Source organism: Dysidea avara, chromosome 12, assembly GCF_963678975.1.
Source record: "Dysidea avara chromosome 12, odDysAvar1.4, whole genome shotgun sequence".
NCBI classification, from domain to species: Eukaryota; Metazoa; Porifera; class Demospongiae; order Dictyoceratida; family Dysideidae; genus Dysidea; species Dysidea avara.
In genome coordinates, this window is record NC_089283.1 from 25,822,973 (window position 1) to 25,849,417 (window position 26,445).

The following is a 26,445-nucleotide window of genomic DNA, read 5'->3' on the forward strand; positions in this document are numbered from 1 at the left end:
TCAGAATACTAACTGAACATGTTATGTAATACATTGTGATAACAGTGTATATTACGTTGTATCACTACAATTGCTTGTGTCACTGTCTACACTAGAAGTTTCAGACATATTGTCTGTCATAGTTTCTTTCATATCATTTTCTTTATCTTCCTTAGTGCAGTGCTCAAGGCTCTTAAAGGCTAATATACAATGGAGGTTGCCTCCTTTCTTCTTAGTCTTTCGTGTTTGTATGCCACGCTCCGTGTGACGAATGTTGAAATATTCTGGACTCTGGCAGTTAAGATCAGTGTAGACATCTCTCCACCTGTAACAACACAACACTTGAGGGATTGGAGGGTGGACAAATAACAGCACAATACTTAAGATTGTGTTGGAAATATATAAGCTGTAAAAAAGCCTTGAGGTGTAGACTTCAAAAGCCTGTGTAAAATGAACTCAAAGGGATTTATGAAAGCTACACCCCCACTTTTTGTAATTCGTCTTTAGGACAGATACAAGAAATATTAAACATATTTCTTATACCTATTAATATTTTTTGTAATACTCTAACAGGAGTGAACTTTTCTAATAGAACACACATAAAATGTGTTCTCAACATTCTAAACTTTCTGTTGGTAACTTTTACTATTGAGCAGATTTAAATAGGTCTGTATTTGGAGGGAGAATTGCCTTCTTTGAAACACCTAAAATTCACTAGTGCATCACACGATATACTCTAACAGAACAGTCAAATACTCGATAACACAAATCAATAAAGTATTGCAATATCACTTAATTACATATTATGACACAAATTTTCCTAGAGACACGCCTCCAGACCCACTAGCTTTGTATGTTTCACTGGCAAACTGTGTGTCATACGCCTGCAGCAGCACAAAATTACGGTCCACCTTTTCCTGAAAAGAACCTTCCACTAATTACTGCCCTGATTTAAACTATATATTATAGAGCTTTCTAAGACCAGCTTGGCTTTCTCTCTGTACTGTTCAAATAATTCTGTAGTTATCACTGCAATTTCTCTCAAACAACAAAACATTTGAGGTAACCCATTTTATACCTGTAGGTGTGACAAACTTTGTCTTTAATGTTTAACAGATCCGTACCAGACAATGTACTCCACCATATTTTGGCTAAGTATTTGTGTTTTTGTTAAGTGTGCAAAAATAGAGCCTAAAACGAAGAAAAATAATAAATTAATTAAGCTAAACTTTGAGGAATTGTAATCTCACAAAATAGTAATTTAGTTAATTTGGCATGTGGAGTACTGAAGACGGAATGTGTTTGCAGTTAGAGAAGGAACATAGAGCTATGTATGTTTCCTGTCAATATACACATGATGTGGCATGCTGGCTTTTTTTGACTGAACAACACGTCTTCATCACATACATGTTTAAGAAAGAGTTTCTATCCTAAACAAGAAAGAGTTTTCTACACTCAATAGCTAGTTACTACTGGCTGTAGCATGGGATATCAGTCGATGATCATTATTTTACCATATGACAATCACATTAATTGCTAACCTTTTCCAGTGAATTCCAGAAATGCTCCTATTTGGTTCCCCAATAAGTATCCATGTGTCATACTCACCTGGTGCTAGGTTAACACTGCATGCAACATGTGTCTTTAACATGGGCTAGCAAACACACACACACACACTACACACACACAACACTACACACACATACACACTACACGCACACAACACTATACACACAAACTACACGCACACACAAACTACACGCACACACAAACTACACACACACGCACAAACTACATATACACCACACACACGCACAAACTACACACACACACACACACACACACACACACACACACACACACACACACACACACACACACACACACACTACACACACCAGTATGCATTTTCAGGTTTCTTAGCAACTTCTTCATATCCAATGGGACAGAAGTAGTGATTGTGACAATGATATATGAAGGTCATGGACTGATCACGTAAACCTTCCTTTAGTCGGTGCAGAGCAGTGCTAGGGTTAATCCCACAAGTCTTCCTTCTGCCATGTAGCTTGTAGAAATAGTAAGCAGTGCCAGATACACCATAATGTTCACACAGTTTCTTAAACCACCTGTGTAGGATTGTAATGAAATACCATGTGCTATAGTGTATGTGTAGTGTGTGTGTATGTGTAGTGTGTGTGCGCGTGTAGTGTGTATGTGTGTGTGACTGACTGTATGTGTGTGTGTAGTATGCACGTGTAGTGTGTGTGTGTGTGTGTGTGTGTGACTGTGTGTGTGCATATATAGTATGTGAATGTCTCCCTGACACATGTGGTTTAACTGTTACAAACTTTAGTTGCTAATTGTGTCATAGTAATGTCTGCCATCAGTAAGGTATATGATCATCTTTGTATCAGAACAAATTATGTAACAAGCTCATGTTTCCACTGACTTCCCATATCACATGATATTATGATATCATCACCGTCTTATAATCTACAACAAGGTAACACTACAGTGTCAAGATCAAACCATTTGAGGAAATTGTATATGTTATCATTGGTCCCATCTAACATTACATGATCTTCCTAGAATAACATGGGTAGGGGTTACTATGAGCAGACCAGAAGATCAGATATGATGTCATGTGAGTGGTACACAGTATAGTATGTCTGTGTAGTGGATATGTGCACATGTGTAGAATATCTATTATATATATTTACCTCATTACTGTAATATTTCCTGTGAATGGTCCAAATCTAATCTCACCAAATGGGGGGCTAAACCCCAGTACTCCTAGTGCTTCTTCTTGAGTGATGGGATGAAGCCTGTTACTTTGTATAATAATGTTACCATGGACACCACAGTACCTCACCGTCCATTCCCCAAGGTAGAGAAGAGATAATTCCAACAAGACACGACCGATGTGATACCACAAGACTTTTGATACTGTGGTCTACTCATACAGTACCTTCACACAATACGTTGACTCAGTACAACTCAATGTTGTCCTCACCATCTTTTAATGTCCAGTACCTTCTTCTCCTTGATATCATCGCTATATTGCGCCATCCTCACTTCAGTCTCTACCTGAGGTAATGTCACCTTTACTAACTTGGCTTCTTCTGCCCCGCCTACTCGACTATTTGCATCAGTTTCCTTCAGAGGTTTCGCTCGCCCCCGCTTCTTCTTGCGAGGTCTCCAGTTTGTAACGTCTATCTCCCACGCTACACATCGCTCTCGCACCTTTACATCAGCGTCTGCAGTTACCACATTCTCTGCAGTTTTCAGTGTCTCAGATTCTACCTCAACTGTTTCGTTTGATTCCGGGCTCGTCTGGACGAAATATGAAATAAAGTTATTTCCCATTTTCAAATGTTTACACGATCACGTGATTGATGTTATTATCTACCATAGCAATGTTTGGTGGTGTCTATTTAGAGTAGACCGATTAGCTATTATCAGATTTATATTATTTGTAGAGCAGAGTGTAGTATGCAGAGCACGAGAACTATTCCAGTGGCTGATCCTAGCCAGAAGAGCAAAGAGCTATTTCTTTACTGGCTAAGTCTGTCAGAGACCCAGTGTTTTCTTCGCAGTGAATTAGGAAAGTTGTGTCCCAATCTACCTCGTACCGCTATCGAGTCTTTACAAGAGTTGGATAACTCACCAAACACTTTAACAAGACCAGTATCACCTCCTCCCAACCTTAGCAAATCTCCTCGAGGCGCCAGGGGACTAAGCGGTGCCTCCCCCAAGCGAAGGAGCAGTAGTAAATTATCAAACTCGTCCTCAGCCAACGGGAAAGCTGCGGGAGATCAAGCAGATTATAACAAAGTGAACCAAAGACTCCAGCAAGTGCCAAAATTTTATTACCCGAACGGTAAGAAAGATGGCAACGAAAACCACCACGTAATGATGCGTGCAGCCAGCGCCGTGTTTCAGGCTCAGCCAAATGGACAGTTAAAATTGGAAGACTTTCCCACTTTAATGAAGGTACAGCGAATGTTATCCACAAACACATCCTAGGATGATAGCTGTTGTGTTAATGATCTTGCTGCAAGCTATTTCATCTTGTTACCATTTTAGGCATGCAAGTTGCCAGTATATTGGAAAGCACCATTATTTAATTTGTGCTGTGGAATGAATAAGACAGTGGACATGGCTGGCTTCAAGAAGACCTGGACCAAGTGAGTGAGGCTTCCATGATGAATGGAGGAATGTGACTACAGGGTATTGACACAGGGTGGTACAAGGATGCCATGATGCTGCCTCACGGTTTGTCTACATACTAACTAAAGGAAAGAGAAGATATCTAGTTGAAGATGACTTCACAGAACTGATCCAAGTTAGTATTGTGGGATAGCACTAAAATTGGTCACTGACAAAGTCAGATGTTTTTAGGGTTGAATGCCCAGGTAGTTCCTGTTGTGGTTCCTGTTGGGGCTGGGGATCAATTCACCACTACTAGCTCTGGGAGTTTTCTGTGTATTCAATGACTACCTGTATTTGTAGCCTGTATCCTTCTAAGAAGTCCACAGTGGTTACCTGTGTGTGCTGGATGTCATGCTGTGTTTGTATTGTGTGTGTGTGTGTGTGCTGGCACCATTGACTTGTTTCATTACTTGTTTATCTATAGGATGTTGTGAATACTCATCCAGGCTTGGCATGTCTCACAACAGCACCTGAATTCCATTCTAGATACATTGAAACAGTAAGAATCTGTTTGTATGTGTGTTGTTCCTATTATGTCTTTTGTAGGTCATTGCTAGGATATTTTATACTGTCAGTAAGTCGTGGAATTTTAAAATCACCTTGTCAGAACTACGAAAGAGCAATTTTTTAGAAGTAGGTAGTTCTTGTGGGTGTAGTGTAGTGTGTGTGTACTCTGTGTGTCTGTGATGTAAATGCAGACATGCTGTGTTGTGTGATCACTATGCTCAGTTGTGTCCACATGGCCTCCTGAACTATCTGAAGCATTTATGTGTTTTTCTTCTTGTCAGGTTTTGTCAGAATTAGATAAAGAAGAAGACATTAATCAGGTTAGCACTATTTGGTGATGAAGGCTACACACATTATTCAAGGAAAGGAAATATGACCAAGGAATGCACAACACTGCCTCATTGTGTATGGCAGCACATTATAAATTAGACGATTACAAGACATTCAAATGTTTTCTCTCTCTGTTGACAGGAATTGTATTACTTCTCATACGAACACTTTTATGTGATATATTGCAACTTTTGGGACCTGGATACTGACCATGATTGTATTATAGATGCTGATGATCTCTCTCGTCATGCTAATGGCAGTAAGTGATATACGAGTAGCAACTTTCTGTAGCAGTTATATGTGAATATGTGCTCTGGTCTAAGTCATACGTACCTTCAGTACTGGTCACTGTAAAGCTGTAATAATAAAATAGGTTGACCAATAGCTTTAACTTTTGAAAATGTATTAGCCACAAAACTGAACTATTGTCAAGAAACATGGAGTGATCGAGTGTGTCGTTTACATTGGACCAATGAAGCCATATACATTCTTTATCAAACAGTTCCCAAGCTACGTACACTTCCAGCAGGAAATATTTGATAGGTGTGTACCCTTCCTGTGATATGGAGAGTTACAGAAAGTTGTAACAAGGCAGTGTTTGATTGGTACAAGTTTAAAATGTGTGGTATTTTGTAGTGACCATATGTTAGGTAATTACAGCTTGTTCACGCACATAATGTTCTCCTCTACAGCACTGCTGCCAACTATGGTTAAACAATTGATGTCTGGAGCAGTAACAAGGTACGTAAGCCCCAGCCACTACTCATAAAAGTGCTATTATATCAATTCATACTCAGACGTAGCAGCAGCTCTCTAAATGGAGTGATGTCCTACAAAGACTTCGTATGGTTTTTACTTTCAGAAGAAGACAAGACCACACCCAGAAGGTAGAGCCCCCAAAGAAAGATAGCCTGAAATGACACTGGTCCATGTTTCCATTTGTATTAGTGTACACACATTTAGACCCCTGAAATCAGGACTCCTCACTAATAAGGACACCTTGATAATCAGGACACTTGTCCATGGTCCCATTTGTATTAGTGTACACACATTTAGACCCCTGAAATCAGGACACGTCACTAATCAGGACACTTCTACATGGTATTAATGGTGGTTGTTCCTTTCAGTGTGGAATATTGGTTCCGTTGTATGGACATGGATGGTGATGGTGTATTATCACTCTATGAGTTAGAACATTTCTATGAAGAGATGGTAGACAAAATGATTATCCTCGGAATAGAGAGCCTCTCAGTGGAGGACTACATGTGTCAGGTGAGCAGTGGTCACCATGGAGATGATGTCATTACTATTCTTTCCTTGCACAGCTACTGGACATGATCCACCCAACAGAAGAAGGCATGTAATGACATGTGTACACTTGTTTGTGTGTCTTGCCAGCTGGTTATTATTTTGTGTTGCATGGACAACAGAAATATCATTTGGTGATCTTTGTTAGTTTGCTTGTTGGCACTACCAAAATATTGGCAGAGTCAATTAAAACAGTTGGCCTATGATGACACAACACACACCACTTGGGATAAGTAACATCACGGCTTATCAGATAGTTCTTTACTCTGCCCTCTACACTAATAAAATGACTAACATACAAACAGGTTTGGGTTACCGCTCAAATGCAACTGCAAGCAATTGAACACATTATGGGGCATTACTGGCTCATAGACAAGTAAATTAAATGTCAAACATTATTTCCATTTATAATCGTGATTGATTTACTGCTGCTGCTAATTGTTATGTTATCAGAATGTGCAGTGAATTGTTGGCATTTTGCAGATTAAACAATCACAAAAATTTATGCTGGGGGCTATTTTTGCAGCTTCACAACAAATTGTACCCGCTCACGGTATTGAGGTGTCGTGTAATATAGTCATTACAACCAATCTGTTATCAGTATCGAGATGTTTGCTAGTTCCATTGTTTTGTAATGAGTGATAGGCCAGCTATTCAATTAGTGTTTGAGTTGTTACAATTACCTAATATGGAAATGTTGCAATTGTAGGCAAGATCACGATGAGAGACTTGAAGAGCAGCCACATGGCTGGTCAGTTCTTCAACATGTGTTTCAACTTGGACAAGTACCTGGAGTTAGAGCAGGATCCGTCATGCAGGGTAAGCCAGTGCCTTAGGTGATTAATGGTAACAAATCTTATCCCAACAATTAGAACAATGGGGACGACACAGACAGTACACTAACTGACTGGGAGAAATACGCCCAAGAACAATACCAAATACTAGCAGCTGAAGAACAAGAAGCAAGCGAGTAAGTGTTACTAGGGAACACCTCTCCAAATTAAGGACACAAGCAATGAGAAGGGAAAATCTAAAATGGCCAATGATTTTTGGTCCCACCAAGACATTTTAGACTTCATTATTGTAGTACACTTCAGTGTCATTGGCCAAGTGTTCCGTTAGAGAGGTGTCTGGTGTTACCCAATTATATACTTCCCTTTTCTTATTTATAGCTCTGATGGTGATCTTGATGAAGCTGACAGAAAAGCATTAATGTAAAATATTACACCATGCAACACAAATTTATATGAATATATATTTTTAATTACAATATCAGTATTTGAAATACTGAAAAATAAAAGCACATAACAGTGTACGTAATTATACAATTACGATGTGCATACACAAATATTAAAATACAACAAAATAAATATATACACATTAATTATTACATGAAATATGGAGTTGTAGTACGCTGGGGGATTACCCTCTTGGTGTCCGGCACTGCACTAAACACGAGGGCAGTTCGTTCTTCTGGTGTCGAAAACTTCAAGATAGCAGCTATGTTGCCACAGCGATAACAGTAGTTAGGGGCAGACCAGACAGTCACCAATTCCTTATCAAACATGTACTTGATCCCTTCCTGTACTAGCTGATGTGCTCTGCATATCAACTTGAGGTTGTTTAGGGTCATGAACTGTGAGGGGAATACCATTACGTGATGTCATTTCACATCATTGTACGACCTCATTAATAAGACCACCTCATTATAGTGACCATGTCAAGTACAGTAGGTCCCAAACATAGCTAAAGTGTATTTCATGACCCCATTAATAAGACCACCTCATTACAGTGACCATGTCAAGAGGTCTCAAAACAGAGCTAATTTATGTGCATCTCCCATTAATAAGACCATCTTGCCATATTTGGCAGTCCTTTAGGAGCTTGCCTAATGAGGCTGTATAATGCTTGTAGTACAAAGATCATGCCACTATTGGGACCAGCCACAATCCTGCTAACTGTCTGATCACAGCTGGCCAGGATGGTGTTGGATTTCCTACCACAAAGATCATTGGACTGGAATTTTACATAGTGAGATTTCTTTACATGTCATAGCAGTATCATCATCATCACATTCCTACTATACATTGTGTGTGTGGTATGTGTGTGTGTGTTGTATGTGTGTGTGTGTTGTATGTGTGTGTGTGTTGTATGTGTGTGTGTGTTGTATGTGTGTGTGTGTGGTATGTGTGTGTGTGTGGTATGTGTGTGTGTTGTGTGTGTGTGTAGTGTGTGTGTGTGTGTGTGTGTAGTGTGTGTGTGTGTGTGTAGTGTGTGTGTAGTGTGTGTGCGTGCGTGCGTGTGTGTGCGTAGTGTGTGTGTGTGTGTGTAGTGTGTGTGTGTGTGTAGTGTGTGTGTAGTGTGTGTGTAGTGTGTGTGTGTGTAGTGTGTGTGTGGTGTGTGGTGTGGTGTGTGTGTGTGTGTGTGTGTGTGTGTGTGTGGATCAGTCTTTTTTAAGACTATGTTAGTTGGCGCCTCCTCGTGGTGACCCCTGGGCAGTGTTTGTTGTTTACTCGAGCTACAAATACTGGCGAAAGCCAACTAGCCACGCTTGGTATCGTGTGGAAGTGTGTTCCAGATATCATTTTTGTGGTTTTACTTTCCTTGGGCTTGCAACCCAAGAGAAGGCTCTTGCATTGCACTAGTGAGTGACAAGCTTTTTAATGTGCAGGAAACGACTTAATGATTTAACCATTTGTTCGTGGAACGTTCGATCTTTGACTGAAATTTCAGGTGACATCCGTATTAGTCGGAGGAATGGTCCTCCAAGTAATTCAACTGTAGATAGGAAACTTGATTTGTTGGTGGGAGAGCTCAAGAGGTATAGAGTCTCTGTGGCTGGAGTTCAAGAGACAAAATGGTTTGGTTATTGCTGGTATGCTCTATGCCAAGATCGGACTCAGTGGACTAAATTATGTAATGCTCAAGTATGTAAAGTGGCACAATCAAGGAGGCAGAACACCTGTGCTGCAAACTCATTCCCACCATTCCCACAAGATAATACTTACAACTGTTCTGTGGTCGACAGTTCCACCGTCAGGGGGATTTGACACGACATTGTCACTACTGTGGTCTGTGTGGAGACAACAGCTTGTCACTGGTCCCTACCTAGGGCCCCGTTATCGCTGAACAACTTCAGTGGGCGGTATCAAGAGAGGAGAGAGAGAGGTGTGGTGGTTAGGGAAGCGGCCTAGTGATTGAAAGGCCCCAGGTTCAACTACCAGTTACACCACTTTGTGGTGTTGTTGTTTCCTTGAGCAAGAAACTTTACTCACATTGCTCCAGTTTACCCAGCTGTTAAATGAGGACCTGGTGTCAACTAGGGAAGCAGCCCACCCAGCTGTAACATCAATGGGTACCTGGTGTTTATTGGGGGAAGCAAATGCCCAATTGTCCTTGTCTGGTTTAGCGGTGTTGGAGTTGTTGTGAAACTATGGGTTCTGCGATCTCTCTCTGTGATACCTGGACAGTCCTCCTTAGGGCCCCAGGAGGATTTGCCTGCACAAGGCTGAAGTGCCTGAGTGGTATACAGGTATTCCAGTGCTGGTTCACTGGACAGCAATACCTGTGTGTTTGCATGGCTGTCATAGGCTTTGTGTGTAGTGTGTGTGTGTGTGCGTGTGTGTGTAGTGTATAGTGTGTGTGTGTGTGTGTAGTGTACATGCATGTGTAGTAATCGATCACTCTGTCTATAATGTGTAGTTGTCCACTGAGCTATGACCCCACTATAGACACACTACATGCAGGTTAAGGCTTGAATTACATGCTCCAAACATTGTGTTATACTGTTGCTAATGGAGATGTCAAACTGCAAGTCAGTTCCTTACCTACTAACAATATCCCACATTGCACTGGATCAGGAAGTCAATGTCTATGCCTCTATGCTGATAAACATGGTATAACCAAATTTGGTAATGTCACTAAAACTAGATTATCATTGTTTAACTCTCAATGATTAATTTCATTACAACAATATTATCAATTTACTAAAAATGAAAGGAGACACTCACTTACATGTCTTACCATAATCCAATACTACAGAATCCCAACATGCCCCCCCAGGGCAAGCTAGTTTAGACTGTCAAAGCACTACAGTGTCAATAATGCCAGGGAAGTGTACGCATGAATATGTGTGTGTGTGTGTGCTGGCTGAACACAATAGCTCATGTGTGACAACAGTATGTTAATAAGGAAATGATGGTTACATATTTTAGTTTGATGTTCAAAAGATTTCGTTGGTCAATATCATTGTGTCTCAGGCTATACGGCTTACTTGTTACCTTGCAAGATTGTCATATAGTGGGTTACGTTTGAGAGGGAGCAATTGACACCACTGTTAGTGAAGATGTTATCCATCAATTGTTACTAGCTTGTTATCCAGTACACTACCAGTGTTAGAGTGGTTACCATGGTGATTAGTGTTTTTTACCCCTTGAATTCTGTGAGATCAGTCATTAGTGAACACTACCTGCCATATATGGTAATAGAGCAGAGTGTCGTGTTATTATACTAAAGTTATTAAATGGTTGCCCTCAGATACTTGTTAATGATAATGGATTGGAATATTATCACCTGTGAGTGTAGTACGAGTATGAGTCACTTTGAAGATGTTGCTAGCTGTGCCTCTCATCATCTTAAAGGCAAAGGGATCTTTTCACTGATAAATTATCCACTGTAGAGTCTGATTGTTAAGCGCATGTGTATATTAAGTGCACATCACCTGTTAAGCACGTACCTGTTTCTCATACTTAATCATGGTTGATAAGTACATGTGGATGAACACAAAGCTCCAACATGAGACAAAGCTATACAAGAGAAGAAATGCTAGAGGTTTACTAATAGTGTATAGTGCAAAATTCCATGAAGTACAAAGCCACAATACGTGTCTTTACTGTAGTTCCCAAGTGATGTGGTCTTCTGTAGTATGCTCCATATGTTACATGTGAATTATCTGAAACTGTGCCAGAGGTGAAAATTGAAGTGCTGCCACACCTTCAGATAAAGACTTCAATTCAGCATGTAAAACAAATGCTGAATGTCAGGAAGAAGTTGAAGGTGTGACAAATTTGATACCGAGATGGAATTTTCTAACAATGGGAAAGGTTCTTCTAGGCTTAATAAATAAGAGAATTTATGATAACCTCCTCTAAGCAACTTGTTATGGAGGTGTGCAGCAAGCAGGCAAGGCCTTCTGGTTCAAAGCATTGTCTTTTTTTCCTTCACCATCACAACCTAAGGTCGCTATCACTGGAGGTTCAGAATTGAAGTTTAAAGATTATAACTCTCCAAAGCATCAGTAATCACCCTCGACTTGATGATATCACAATTTGATTGCAATAGTAGTTGTAACATGGGACATGAGAGCTTTACCTGAATGCATGTACTCTGCCCTTGAACAGTCGGGCAAACATAGCCGAATGCCTGTGTTACAGCTAATACGTAACACTTATCAGGCTGATAGCCTGTACAGGGTGATCAATCACCCAAGCCAGTACGAGTGCAGCCACTGGATGTATTATATATGCATACCTAAAATTTTTGATTATGGGTCAGTAGCTGGTTACGTTCGGCTATGATGAACAGATTTATCCTAGAGATATCACGGAGAATTTCGGATACGCAAGTTTAATATTTTAATCAGTGCTATTGAATCATTTATGGAATAATTACGAAGTTCACTAAAGGCCTAGACAGGTAAGCTTGCTTGTACAGTGGTTACTCAGTGCAGAATGGCAGCTTCGTGATGGGGGCATGTCCATATTTGAAAACATGTGGAAACAATCAGTGAATAAGCTATAGCACTAGTTCTCACCTTAGCCCAACATTTTTCAACTCATAGGGTGACAAGGATAACAAAACGCTCTCCATCTGGGTGGTTTTCATGGCAAGATCCAAGCCGTGCATCCATTACATGAATATTAATCGATCCTCACAATTGATTTTGTTCTCATCATCTATATAATCATTGCCCAGTTGTAGCTGAGCTACATTTTGTATGTAGCCCGGCTAGCTCCTTTGATCTGAGGTGTGAAAGTGTTCCATATGAACTTAGAAGACGGCACCCTTTTATTGATGGTGTGGGTTATCTACAAGATCAGCAGGGAAGTGTTCGGCCTCAAATTTTGTTACAAGCATACAAAGACCATAGAGAAATGTGTGACCTGCTCCGCAAGCCCCCATCTTTGAAGAATACGCCTACAGAACTGAAAAATAAGCAAAATTACTCTTATTACAGAAGATTATGTGGCATAAAATATGAAGAAGAAGTTATGTTGCTGTATGTGTTACCTAAGAAGAATCCGACCAATACAATGGTAACATACGTCAAAACATCTATTGTTGCTATATTGTCAAACATTTCATCATTAATTTTTGGCACACATCAGGATGGATACTATTCACTGCATTTATTCCACACTTATCCTCTTGTCCACAGGTAGTTGGTTAGTGGGTGGAGCTGAAGAGGAGGTTCCTGTAGTTGGTTATATCATTGGGGCTGTAGTGTTGGTATTGGCTTATTCTTGCAATATCATCAATATGTATGTCATCCATATCATTGGGTCTGGGGAGAGGGTGTGAGACTTGCTTAGGCGACATTGGTGATTTATTGAAACATTGAACAACCTAGTGCATAGGTGGGAGAGGGGAATAAGGTGTTACAATGTGAATCAGATTACATAGCTGGTAGTGTCAGTGGTCCACTGTCAGTGTCAGGGTCGGTCACTATAGGCTAGTAATGCTAGGCAAACAGGGATATTCAGAACCATTTCACTTCTGTGAAAGTGTATAAGCCACACCTGTACTGAGTCTTGCTGTTATCTCCATGGTAATAGTTTGTGTTTCTGTTCTCAGAAGTAGCTTTACTTCAAGTCCTTTATATGGGCATATAAGAAGGCTCAGTTGTGTACACAGCTTGACACAACCAGCCATGCCTCTCAAATTTCAATATACTTGCAACAAGAAATGGCAAATAAAGAGACAAGCTAAGCATCATTAAGCTACTCTGAATTCCAAGATATACTAGATGTGCTGGAATATATCATTCAGTACAACACTAACTTATAATGCAGGCTCCATTCATTCCATGCCATTAACCCTAGCATGTACATACATTGCAGGTCTGCAGCACACTGAGGTATGGCACTTTACGAACAATATTGCTTTACAGGATTCAGTGTCCCCAAGTGACACCCTCCTTGTTGACTCCATTACTGCTCAACAATGCAGACAATTACAGATACAGTCAATAGTTTGACCCAGCCTTTAGTAGTCACTCATTATTGGGTAACAGTAATCATGAAGTAACACCTTCACCGTCTAACCCGTTATAGCTACTTCAAATCCTAGAGCATTCTGTCAGTTGATAAGTATCAATGATTCAAGTACTATTTGCTCGGTCATGCACTTTGTTGAAATGGGAAAGTCAAGAAATGATAAGTTCACTGCAGCTAATGGCAAAACCAAAGCAAATGTTGAGAGTAGATTTCCATTAATTAGTTCTGAATGGTAAACCACACACTACACACTACTGTAAAACACAAAGTATGTTAATAACAGGTTAATAACAGGTTAATAACAGGTTAATAACAGGTTCTTAAGCCACCTGTGAAGGACAAAAACTACAACAACTTCAGGAAAAGGTATCTCTAGCCAAGAAGAGGCCAAAAAATTTAATGTCACGTTGGAAGAACTATTGAAGAAATCAGGAGTTGCAGTAGTAACAGATTTACACGAAGAGTTACCAGATATCATGAGGGCACACCACCATCCTGTACTTTAAAATTTCCACCAGGTAGTTTTAGACAGTTGTTTTGGGAGCAACAGCTGAGGGCCACTGAAGCCACAGATTCACAATTTTATTAGCCAACTATCCCTCTAGGGTGAGGCTAATAGTAAGCCTGTGACACATGCAACTGAAAACTGCTCAATGCAAAAAGAATCCCAGGCCAGGTGGCTATAACTGTATTGGCATCACATGATCATTCATTGGTGCCTTAAACTTGAAACTACTATCTTCATCTTCATATCACTCCCTTCGTACAACTGGATTCATAAGTTATCATCAGAAAGGACTCTGAGAGACTACAGCAATTCTTTTCAATCCAAGGTAGGATTTCAAGCTAAAGTTGGTACTATGCTGCTAACAGAAGCACAACTGGATAAGCTACCAAAATGCTAAAGATATACATCATGTTACCATTTGATGAAATGAAAGTCAGTGAGAATTGTATGATAAACATCATGTTGAAGTAATCGGTTTTGTTCATACAGGCAATATCAATGATGAGTTAGCAAGACCAACTCTCACCAATAGCTAAGCACATTTTAACTGTCATAATAAGAACTGTGTTCAGTGATCTTCATTTCCCCATGGTCACTTTGCAACTAAAGATCTGACATCCGTCTGATGGGTGCGGAGCTAGTAATATTGTAAGAAGAGAAGCAATCGAAAAGTTCGAACGCATGGTGCTGGGATAGCAGTGCAGTGGTGGTGGTGAGACAGATGAGGTTTGTTACAAAATACCAACCCATCTACTGATGAGAATAGAGATATCTCTTCACACCAAATGTGCCACACTTATTGAAAACAATATTAAACTGTTGGTCCATTCAATTGCACACATGAAAGCTTCGGGCTACTATACATATATTAATTATGAATGTGCCCCATAGATAAATGGTCAAGATTTGTATGGTCAACATATTAACTGACAAGATTTGTATGCTTCATACCAGGGCAAGTCATCTTTAGCAGAAAGATTCTCTTATTAAGTAGGAAGCTAACTAAAAACAACTCTTATACTAGAATGAGAGTAGATCTTGCAGGTGAAGTAAGGAGAATATTACAAGCTTTTTGGTTTACAATTGTGTATGGCATTACAAAGGTTCTTAGCAAGGAGAAGTGTCCTTATTCTATGGCAATCCCAACGTGACAATTCTGACTACTTAAATGTGTGTAGTTGTGATGAATATATTACAAGAAGAAGATGTGCTTACACCAACATACATGACTGTTTACTGGTAAGTATTGTAAAGCCCCTCATAAGTGACTGGTACTACACTGATACACGTAGCTAATGTAGAAAAGTGATTAATGTACAATACTGCTAGTCATTAAAGGATACCTTATAAGGAACGGGAGGAGTGACCAAGGATGTCCAATGCTGAATGCTCCTGATGTTAAAACGTTAACCATGTTTCTCGTCAAAGAAATAAGGGATAACAGGTATACATATTTAGTGTTAGCTAGTCTCTTTTTGCCCTTATAATAGCAAAGTCATTTGTTGAGATTGTTTGCTAGCGAGAAATTCTGTTTGATTGCTTCGTACAGTTATGAGCATGAGGGGGTTGTCGCCAGAACCCTACTGTCTAAAACCTACACAGTCCATCAGAGTGCAGGGAAGTGTACCAATGACACCTGTCAGGGTAACTTGAGCTGAAAAAGAAACACTTGATGACTCTCTACTCACAGAAGGCCCAGAGTCCCTATATAGCTCAAATGATGGTTTGCAAAACTGACGTATTCTTAGATGTTGCCAGCTTATAATGTTCTAGTGGTTCACTATTGATAGTCCAAGATAGCAAGGTTCACTGTCTGAACCTTGCTTACTAATTCTTCTCCATCTTCATTCGCAATGTCTAAAGTTAGCATAGGGTGTTGAATCCTGTTCTCTTTAACTACATATCTTATTATTAGTTGCTCTGTCATTTTGTGTTACAGAGTGAAGATGTGGTACAAGATGTGTTTCAGTGCATACTTCCACTTCTGTATATGTAGTGTTATATTAATATCGAACAGTTTATCCACTTCCTTTGTACATTCCAATGTTTAACTCTTCCTCCCCTGAAGAGCAGCCCATATTACATAAACACTCTACAACCTTAGCTGCCTTCCTGGTGACTGTAGGTCTTGTGCATGACCAGCATAGATACTCCTCAGACAACAGTTAGGTAAGGCATGGCTCCATGTGTCTGAAGCAGAAATAGTTCTGAATACACCAACAGTCAACTTCTTCAACATATGACGGTTTACTGCTTGTTGGTAGTATACTGAGAGTACTCTAGTATCTGGTGTAGTACTGATTTGAACACTCCATCCCAAGTTTGTCACAAAACCTGCTAACTGTGATGTTGACCACTCGATAATAGCCAGTACAGCTATGAAGTCAACTGGTGCTTCTGAGGTTGGTAAATTGGTGCTGGCTTCCAACACAGCACGAATAGCTTCCAGGACTTTTTTTTTGGTCACACAAACTAGCACTTCCACTCAACATTAATCACTAAGGTTACTAAATGCACTGTATGATTCAGAGCTGTATACACACGGTTATTTCTGGCGCATGACACTATTTCCAATTCATATTAACCCTTTATTATCGAATGGCTAATGTATTGCCATAACGAGTGCCCTTTATAGACTGAGCCATAACTTCTTTTTCCTAGGGGCTACGAAGCTGAAATTGCTACTAAACTACTCAGAAGGACCGGGCGCTTCTAATGAAGTTTACCGTTCGGCAATAGGAAGAAGCATGGGAAAGTTATGGCACTTGGCAATATAAAATAGCCTATACAAAACAATAATACCCGTTTAAAACTCCATGTTCGCCTTCTTCCTGCTACTGCGAGGTTTTAGTTAGAATTACTCCATTCCCCACGTGATAAGGATTCTAAAAATAAATAGTATGATGTCATCACATTGATTAGTAAGATGGCGGCGCCCATCTTTCAATGCCATGGTGATACGGAGAAGATACGCTTTCTTCGCTTCATAGCACGTGAGTTGTGTGTGTGATCTGTAAGTATTCTAGCTGTGTTGGTAGAAGAGAGAGATGGCTATCAAACGGTAAATAGCTTGATGGGTTAATTAATGGGTGTGGTCCACTCGTACCGCACACAGATCACACAAGCCATAAAAGTTTTCACACTTGCGGTTTTGTAAAAAAAACTTCGGTAATAAAGGGTTAAGAGTCATATATCTACAATATGGTATGATACATACTGACATATCACACTATCATGATATCGTGATACCAAGAGTTAATAATAAGAGAGGAGAGTATCTAACGCTGTATAGGCCTGTAATAGATGATTGCGCAGAATTAAACGGCTTCCTTTCCGTGTAACATATAGGCTTCTAGTATTTGTTCGTTTCCTTACCGCAATTAGTTTAGCCGCACCATGATGAATCCTCGAGAATATTCGAAGACTGAACTAAAGACTGAGCTGGTATGTACAGGGAACAGTGCTCCTTCAATTGAAGAATGCTCAAAGGTAGGGTAACATGGCGATGCAGTGAAAATTCGAAGCAATACTCCGCCTTTGGTTCAGTGTTTATTGGTTTCTCCGACGCTCTCCCCCAGAGTTATCTTCGAGGTTAACAGCCACACTTCTTTATGCAACAGAGCGATGCTCTTCGTGGTGAACGTGAACATCGAGTTGAACGCACGCCCTTGTGTCTGGAATAGCCTTTGTGGTTAAATGCGAAAATATACTAGCCAGTTTGTACGTTACGCGGAAAAGAAGCCATTTAACTTCTGGGCAATCATCTGTTACAGGACTATACGACGTTAGACACTCTCCCCTCTTATTATTAACTCTTAGTGATACTCTTAGTTATATTGTAATAACATTATGCATGCTAGTGTATCGGATGTTTGATTGCACAATTGTGGAAACGTGAAGGTCTGGTAGTCTTGTTACACATAACAGTGTATCGTAAACTATGAAAAATGTAGGTCACCCACGCATTTAATTAAAGTCTGGGTTTGTACGGCAGCTGGGGTAACAGCTGGATTGTTGGGTTGTTTATTACTTCCTATAAGCTTGTTACATAACAATTTAGTTGGGTTATGGCTGGTAATCAACTGTGAAATGTTATGTTTGCACACGTATTTAATTGCCCTGAGGGTCCTAGTACAAAATGCATCACATCGTATTAGTAGCTACACAGCAGCATTCAATTAGGTACACCAAAGAGAGTATCAACGGTGTTGTGTACCATGGGGTGGACCCCTGAAACATGGACACCTTAGCTGACACGAGAGACACTTGTACATGAGTGACGCTGGTATATTGTACGTTAGTATAGAGGCTACTCTAATGACATGTTCACAAGGTGTCCACAAGATATCACAAGCAATGAAACAAGGGCACCTGCAGCTACACTAGTACACATTTAATCCTTAATTCAGTCATAGTATGGCATAACCATGATCACTACAAGTGTAGATGCTTCTGTTGCTGCTGTAAAATAATTTGCGTGACAAAAATTTCTTCAAACATTTTTGCACAACTATGCATATTTGTGTAGCTATGGAAAATATCCAACCATTAGCTGTGTGGCTAATACTCTAGTTACTGGCTAGCTTTTAACTAGGATACAATATGCATCTAGAATGTGGCTAAGTCTTTTTACTAGAGGTGTACCGATACTAATATTGGTATTGGTATCAATACGGATCGGTGTCAGTAATACAAAGCTACAGATACCACCAGTAGACACTCACCACATTTATCATATCTTCAACCATCTCTAGCTAAGTTTCCAATAGCAATAACTTAGTTGGGCTAACAAAGTAGTAAATACAAAGCCTTGTTACTCTTTTCCAAGTATTGCTACAATTGCTCCGTGTGTATTCTAATATATTAGACCTTTGCATGATCAAAAACGTTGGCAGCTGGGAACAAGACTAGTGAATCCTTTGTGATTAAATGACAGTGCAGTTCAAAGTTAGTTTATGACTACTTGGCCTGGTCGTTTTCTGAAAAGTGTGTGTTTGTATGTATGCATGTATGTTTGTCTTTCCATACCCACGCAAGGCTAAACTTTGCTCGCTAAAAACAGCCTTTATGTGAGAAATAAAGGCCATATAGAGCCTTATTAAACTTCCAGGCAGGTAAGCTTTGATTTAAGGCGGTTAATACGTGCCGGTTTGAAATAAAGGTGAAATGAGTTTATAAGAATGTGAAGGCCTTTCCCAATGGGCTCCACGGACGTCAAACAGCCGCAAAACAACACACCTGGCTTCCTAGGCTACCGGGTATAACAAATTCCTTCGAGTTGAAAAGGGGGAATGCCCATACATATGCAAATGAAAATGAAGAGCAGCTTTGAGTCTTTGCCTGGAGAATTTGTGCAAGAAAAGGTTACAAATGAACTATAAAACAGTTAACAAGATACTTCTGTACATTGTTAGTGGGTTAAAGCAGTTTGTTCGAGGTACGCCTCTTTAGCAGTGCTTAGCAATGTAATTATAAAATTACAAAATATTTCATCAATTACAAATTACTATAATTCAATCATGTGTGTAGCAACAAAGCAAAACTGTAGGTTTGCTTGCTGCATGGCGCCTGGTTTTTAGAAGTAATTAACACATTGACTAATTCATGAAAAGGTTTGGTTGCAATGCTGTAACAAACATTGTAGAATTATTGGCCACCCACGCAATTATTTATCTAAAAAATGGGCTTACAAGAAAATCAAGCAATTAGTGATGTTTACCATGTTTAGCTGTTTACAATGAATATTTTGGAACTTGAGATCATCACTTCTCAATCAAATTGCACAATTACTGAGATATCTGAATAGCTAGCTATGCAATGGCGGATCCAGGATGGGGAATTTGGGGCAAATGCCCACCTTCAGGAGCCAGCCATACTTCTGATTAAAATACTAAACTTTATGTCAGGCCAAGATCAGTTCATAAAACTCATGAATATATGCACATTTTACTAGCATTTATTACAAATTCGGCTGAAACCAAAGTGGAGTAGCTGTGAAATAGTCACCCAGCACCTTCGTGTGTACTAAGTGCCTCTAAAAATAATTATCATGTTGCTATTGTTTAAGGCATTCAGAGCCTTTTAAAATATAGCCTTTAAGACTTCACAACCATTGACAAAGGCCAAAATGAACAGTGATACACTACTAAGAGGTTCAAAAATGCAGCAAATCTGCTCTTCCCAACCACCTACAACTTATCCTGTTTGTGCCCCTCCATTGCCAGCTCCTGGATCTGTCCCTGCTATACATCACAACATACATACAAACAGTATTCCATATAATACTAACATGATGTCAAGGGTTCATAATACAAGATAGTAACACTATTTTTATTGAGCTCTTTATAACACACTGCAAACCTCGTGGGTGACTTTAGCACCAAACAGGTACCCAGCTCCCCTGGGGCTGATTGCCCATCCATCCACCTCCTCCGGATCTGACCACACCAAATCTACAGAAACACCATATAAGGTAAGTGTGTGATATTTAATATTTAAGCACAAGATGGGATGGAATGAGATAGCTAGTACGGTGTGCGTTAGTTGGAGTTTGTAAAGTATTGTCAAAGAGAGGGAGGTAGGGGTAGTGGTCCAGCACTTAGGGAAGTTTGAAGTGGCTCCAGGGGCAAGCCCGTTACTCGTATACCTAGTCTATGAACAGCCTGTGTGGGTTCATATGAGCATTGTTGTTTTCAAGTACATGGCTAGCCACATCTTATCTGTATGCATATGTAATAGCTTATCAGTCTGCAATCACTCCATACTAGCCTCTAGCTACGATTCATGTATTGATTGTGGGACTGGAGTATCATGTGCTACACAAAAGGATGCTTCAACTCATAATGAACAACACTACTGAACTAATAGACTTTGCACTGACTTGTACTTGTGTGGATCACAAAACCGTCATGACACTACACTAGTTCATCTACTCAGTAGGGGCACCATTCCCTATAACTATCTGCCAACTCTACCACACCATGCTGAGTGGACCTACAGACAAAGTGCCGTACTGAGAGGTCCTACAGACAAAGTGTCGTACTACAAAGTTCCCTCACAGTGTTCTCTTGATATTCCTTTGTTGTAATTGTATCACAATAAATTCGGCCACTCTGATTATTAGACATCTACCTGCTAGAATCAAGTAGCCAAACCAAACAGCTAGTCGTCTTGAGTATTTTCCACTTCGCGTGGTTTGCAAACTCCAAACTATCACCACTTTGATACAACAACAAATTGACACCATTCGTTTTGGGTGGGCACATATCCTTGTTTCAGATTTCAATATAGTAACCTGTAACTCACGGGACTATTATTAGAAATCAGCGCAGCGCATATTTCCCTTGCACGAATTCGCTGCAAGCATTTGCTACAGTTAATGGCACTCTAGTGGATAAAATCGTAATTAATAAATTGTGAACAGTGTATTTTCATGCATGGTTGCTGTGCCAGAAGATTTTCTGATGCCCGGGCAAATGACTGGGTATGCCCGGGTGTAGATACGCCACTGAGTGGCTCTGGACTGAAAGCAGGAATTCCCTCAACCTCCCCTTAACCCTGTACATGTGTAGTGTGTTCCAGTGTGTAGTGTGTGTTCCAGTGTAGTGTGTGTGTGTTCTAGCGTGTAGTGTGTGTTCTAGTGTGTAGCGTGTGTGTGTTCTAGTGTGTAGTGTGTGTTCTAGTGTGTAGTGTGTGTTCTAGTGTGTAGTGTGTGTTCTAGTGTGTAGCGTGTGTGTGTTCTAGTGTGTAGTGTGTGTTCCAGTGTAGTGTGTGTGTGTTCTAGTGTGTAGTGTGTGTTCCAGTGTGTAGCGTGTGTTCAGTGTGCAGCATGCTCCAGTGTGCTGAATTACATTAACTCACCACAGAATGCTCCTTCATGAGGTATCTCAACTCCTCTATTAATTGTGCGGATCTGTTAGTGAACAGCCACCAAATGTTATCACATCACACAACCAACCACACAGTACTACACACACTACTCAGATGGATGGACGGACGGACAGACCAACTTGGGACATTCATAAATATACGAACACACTACAGATACACACCTGGTCCAATGTCCTCACTTCAGGGGAAAGTCCCCCATGAACACACAATACTTCCTCATCAATTATCTGAAGACATCACATGATATCACTGTTACCATGACAATATCACACTCACCGCAGCTACAGTCAGCAGATCAAACACTCTGGTACAATACCTCCAGGCATTAGCATTACCATACTTATTCTGACACTCATCTGCAATGGTGACTACTAACTGGGCATGCTCTAACTGTAGCACGGTACTTACCATAGAATCCATACACTTGAGTGATCTGTCTACTCTCATGGTTACCTCTTAACAATGTGATCTTGTCCGAGTACCTTATAAGGGGAAGATCATGTGAGCTAATAACATGCTGTGACATACTTTGCTTTAAGCACTAAAAGACGAGTCAATGTCTCCAGGCTGTAGTAGCCTCTATCAACAAAGTCACCCTATAGATGTTACCATGACAACAGTGACACAATATGGAGGATATACACACCATGAAGATGTAAGAAGTATCTGGAACTTGTCCACCAGTTCTGAACAACTCTTCAAGATCATAAAACTGTAAGATAACATGAATGACTGACCCAATATATTAGAATGACTGACCCACTATATTAGAATGACTGACCCAATATATTAGAATGACCGACTACCGTATTAGAGCATCTTATTGTAGGCAATGCAACAGTGAAATAATTTAGTCAACCTAACAACTAGGGTTCCATCGATTATTGGATTGGTATCAAATTGGAGCCGATATTAGGCATTTTGGTATTGATTGATATCAGCTATTCCGATACTGATTAATAGTCACTCGTCATCATCATAACTATCATCATAAATGCTATGCCGGCAAAACTTGGGGTACAACAGGTTGGAAATAGTGTTGAGCATTATTCTAGCATAAAAGGTGTAGGAATTGCTTTGTTAAACATTGAGCAACTGCTACTTACCATGCTTGCATGAAAAAATCGAAATACTCTAATAGAACAGTCATTGCACAATAAAATATTCTAATAGAGTAGTCACATACTAGTATATTAAAAATTATGAATTTAAAAAGGAAGTAGGGTTTCAAGCTATAAAAAGTAGTGAAACAAGAGATGAACAATGGTAGCTATTACAGCATAGCTCAGTGGGAGATCCCTACTTTGGCATTGAACACAAAATAATTGTTATACTATGCCAAAGTAGGGATTTGACACTGAGCTATGCTGTAATAGCTACCATTGTTCATCTCTTGTTTCACTACTTTTTATAGCTTGAAACCCTACTTCCTTTTTAAATTCATAATTTTTAATATACTAGTTTGTTTAGTTTTTTTGTTAAAGCATATACAGCTAGCTATAAACATGTGACTGTTTTATTAGGGTGACTGCTGTATTAGAGTATCTCTAGTCAGCTTGCGAAGTTGTGCTTGCCCCAAAAAGGGGTGTGGTCATCGTGGTTTCGCTCGATTATTAGACTAGAGTATCTAGAATCAGCCAATTTGAGGGTGTGTGGTCACAAATACAGCTAGCGTAAAGGGGCGTGGTCATTGTGGTCTCGATCGATAGATCGATAATACGTAGAATAAAGAATGGGCATGACCTTGTTACCTATCGTGGAGTACTGGTAGGTACCTCTGTACAGTAGCGTAGTCTAAGCACCTTAAATAATTTCGTGGCGTCTATTATGCTGCTTAAAGAAAGTGTTGATATGGAAAATTAATGCCTCGGTATGGTTTCGTTGGATGAAGAAGAAGACAAGCAGCCTGATTGTAGATAAAAGAAAAGACAAGGCGCACACTCGTCGGAACCCCAAAAGGCACATCCCACTGGTGAGTTTGTTGTTGTGGCGTAAAATGGTGACCGTGCGCTGCTTCGTTTGGGCTCTAGGCTTGCGACTGTGGTCAGTGAGTGAGTGAGTGAGTGAGTGAGTGAGACGAAATTTCGAGTTTTGACGACTTTTTTAAAATTCTATATCCAACCGCCAGTAAGTGTTTTCTTGTTTTTAACGCTACATTTGATGTTAGATGGACTAATATTATTCCGTAAAGGTGATTTTCGTCGCGTAAGAAGTTTCTAAGCTGGTTTTTAAGGGCGGTATTTTTGGCGGCGCGCGTCAGATTTGATGCAAACCCTACTTAAACAGTACTACCGTACTGTTTGATAGGTACAACTACACAGAAAAATTGGAATTGTTAACTAGAGTAGGGACCATAACACATTGATACAAAGTGCTGAAACAAGCTGGAGTAGTGCATGATATTAAATCACAGTAAAACAATGAGAAGTGTTATATCCCTATTGTGCTCAAGATACCATAACAGAAATGCACAGTAGGGATATAACACTTCTTATTGTTTTACTGTGATTTAATATCATGCACTACTCCAGCTTGTTTCAGTACTTTTTATCAATGTGCTATGGTCTCTACTCTAGTTGAAAATTACACGTGTACTTGTTTGTTAACTTTTTTATATAAATAATTATTATGACTGGTGAACCCACGCATACCGCATCTGAAATGACACCGTACGCCCCAATTATCGTCTGGAAAGTGAAGTATTCATTACGCTTTGTTGTCAGCTATGTTCAACCTGTTATGCAGCATTTTCAATCAAGAACTTTTCGAAAAGCACCTCTGCAATCCACACATATCGAAAGAAATGATGCCACGCGCCCCGAGATATATCAATAATTATCATCTGAAAAGTGAAGCATCCATTATCAGGGTTCTGCCCACATTGGTCGGTAGTGGTTCAAAGCGACCAGTACCTCTAAAAACCGACCAGTACCCTCTTAAATCCGACCAGTACAATTCTTACATATATCACTGATACACATGCAATATACCCTAATATAACACACAGCATATCAGTTCATGTTAACTTTAGGCCACCACTCAGGAATTTCTGGGCAGAACCCTGCATTATGCTTCGTTGTCAGCTATGTTCAACCCATTACACAGCAGTACAAATCAAGAACTGTTTGAAAAGTGCCTCTGCTATAAAAATAGCCACTATGACAAATATAGACGATTTCCGTTACGAAGGGAAGCCATCATGTGCTATTGCCAAATCGACACTTTTCGCTGTCAGCAAAGATGAATGGGACACAAAGGAGGACACTGGTAAGTCCATGAAGAAGGCATTGCACGTACTACGGTATGCTAAAAGGCACATCTCGGGCCAAAGCGACATCGAACAGTGAAAAAATCAAGCCCCATAGTTGCAGCCATTATCGAGATACGCTTGTCTGAAAACATCAGATAGTCAGTCAGTAAAAAAGTCAGTCGGATAATTATTTTTTAAAAATTCTGTAGACACTTGTTGAAAGCATTTCGGGTCGATCTGAAAGCTTTTTTGGGCTTAGATTTACCTAACCAATACTGCCTTATTGTCACCAGGAAAAATTGAGGCTGGTTTCTGGGTGATGCTAGCTCGTGGGCCACGCCATGCCGACTCCTTTATGGCCCTTACTACTGTATGATATAACACAGGAGTTGTATAAATTGTATGGCAATTATTGGTATCTGTATCGGTAAAGTTTACTGCTAGGTATCGGTATCGGATTGGTAGGTATTTTTCTGTATCGGTGGAACCCTACTAATAACATGAATATAGGCAGTGGAGCTTTTAAACTAGCCTAAGAACTCAATTAGAGAGAATGAGTTTAACTACAATATGCTACCCAACCTCACTTGTACTATTTGGTTAGATGTAGTAATGTTTACAACAAAGTACTTGTCTAGACTGCAGTTCACCAAACTAGTTGGGTCACATAGCTGTTAATGTATACCACAGCTAAGTGCTTCTACCTAGCTAGAACTTATGGCATCAACAAGTGCAGATCAAAGATAAAAGACTCTTTAACTTCAATGTGTCAAAGAATGTAAGAGAAGCCCTAGTGATCAACAACTTGGCCTCAGTGGTCTACATGCACAAGATTTGCATGGGGAGAGATAACCTTTTGGCCTGGAATGGCTTTGGTTCTTAAAATGAAACTTATTTTATGTAAAATAACATGTTTCGACATACAAAACTTGGGCTCCTGTTAATCCATGTAGTATGTATCATTGTGATTATCATCTTAGAAACAGCCAAAAACTTATTTGATATATAGATTTATATCATGCTCGATCATGCTACAATGCTTGGATAAAGCTTAGAATTATATCTGTTAACCACAGAATAGTATGGCTCAAACAGTAAATTCATAGGATATTTCATTTATGAGATACATGTATTTGAACACATGTGTAACGAGAACCTCTGTATATATATAGAGTTATATATATAGA

General features: G+C 39.8%; 3 protein-coding genes across 5 annotated transcripts in view; 1 reads left to right on the plus strand and 2 right to left on the minus strand.

Moving 5' to 3' along the window:
* Positions 1–3,787, minus strand: LOC136241593 (basic immunoglobulin-like variable motif-containing protein). Of its 2 annotated transcripts, XM_066032827.1 has the most exons (6): positions 2,993–3,764; positions 2,852–2,947; positions 2,700–2,804; positions 1,878–2,105; positions 1,521–1,604; positions 1–304 (listed from the first exon to the last, which is right to left on the minus strand). In XM_066032827.1, exons 1-6 carry the CDS (start codon positions 3,343–3,345, stop codon positions 52–54), a joined length of 1,119 nt encoding a protein of 372 aa, XP_065888899.1. In that variant the 5' UTR covers positions 3,346–3,764; the 3' UTR covers positions 1–51. The 2 variants fall into 2 exon arrangements, with proteins under 2 accessions (XP_065888899.1, XP_065888900.1); XM_066032828.1 differs by lacking the exon at positions 1,521–1,604 and having other exon boundaries at positions 2,993–3,787.
* On the plus strand, positions 3,371–7,636 carry LOC136241590 (serine/threonine-protein phosphatase 2A regulatory subunit B'' subunit beta-like). Of its 2 annotated transcripts, XM_066032821.1 has the most exons (14): positions 3,375–3,972; positions 4,066–4,166; positions 4,222–4,324; positions 4,616–4,690; positions 4,738–4,824; positions 4,980–5,018; positions 5,170–5,287; positions 5,721–5,769; positions 5,826–5,915; positions 6,156–6,300; positions 6,354–6,384; positions 7,046–7,155; positions 7,209–7,306; positions 7,509–7,636. In XM_066032821.1, the coding sequence occupies exons 1-14, from the start codon at positions 3,472–3,474 to the stop codon at positions 7,552–7,554; spliced, it is 1,593 nt and encodes a 530-aa protein (XP_065888893.1). In that variant the 5' UTR covers positions 3,375–3,471; the 3' UTR covers positions 7,555–7,636. The 2 variants fall into 2 exon arrangements, with proteins under 2 accessions (XP_065888895.1, XP_065888893.1); XM_066032823.1 differs by lacking the exons at positions 6,354–6,384; positions 7,046–7,155; positions 7,209–7,306; positions 7,509–7,636 and having other exon boundaries at positions 3,371–3,972; positions 5,977–6,283.
* Positions 7,527–26,445, minus strand: part of LOC136241594 (serine/threonine-protein phosphatase 6 catalytic subunit-like) — a 19,702-nt gene continuing 783 nt past the window's right edge. The window contains exons 3-10 of the mRNA XM_066032829.1: positions 22,655–22,720; positions 22,537–22,604; positions 22,417–22,490; positions 22,285–22,364; positions 22,170–22,235; positions 21,979–22,030; positions 20,479–20,570; positions 7,527–7,972 (exon numbers count right to left, since the gene is read on the minus strand). Of these exons, the coding sequence (XP_065888901.1) occupies positions 7,724–7,972; positions 20,479–20,570; positions 21,979–22,030; positions 22,170–22,235; positions 22,285–22,364; positions 22,417–22,490; positions 22,537–22,604; positions 22,655–22,720 (747 nt within the window). The 3' untranslated portion in view covers positions 7,527–7,723. The remainder of the gene's footprint in view (positions 7,973–20,478; positions 20,571–21,978; positions 22,031–22,169; positions 22,236–22,284; positions 22,365–22,416; positions 22,491–22,536; positions 22,605–22,654; positions 22,721–26,445) is intronic.

What these genes read in the sequence shown, in the direction of transcription:
- LOC136241593 (XM_066032827.1), bottom strand. Translation starts at nt 3,345, where the DNA reads ATGGGAAATAACTTTATTTCATATTTCGTCCAGACGAGCCCGGAATCA. An exon ending in GTACTGGACATTAAAAGATG is followed by an intron (nt 2,948 to 2,992) that starts GTGAGGACAACA and finishes TATTGTGTGAAG; the next exon opens with GTACTGTATGAGTAGACCAC. An exon ending in AAACCTGAAAATGCATACTG is followed by an intron (nt 1,605 to 1,877) that starts GTGTGTGTAGTG and finishes TGTTGCATGCAG; the next exon opens with TGTTAACCTAGCACCAGGTG.
- LOC136241590 (XM_066032821.1), top strand. Translation starts at nt 3,472, where the DNA reads ATGCAGAGCACGAGAACTATTCCAGTGGCTGATCCTAGCCAGAAGAGC. An exon ending in ATTCTAGATACATTGAAACA is followed by an intron (nt 4,691 to 4,737) that starts GTAAGAATCTGT and finishes TGTCTTTTGTAG; the next exon opens with GTCATTGCTAGGATATTTTA. An exon ending in ATGTCTGGAGCAGTAACAAG is followed by an intron (nt 5,770 to 5,825) that starts GTACGTAAGCCC and finishes ATTCATACTCAG; the next exon opens with ACGTAGCAGCAGCTCTCTAA.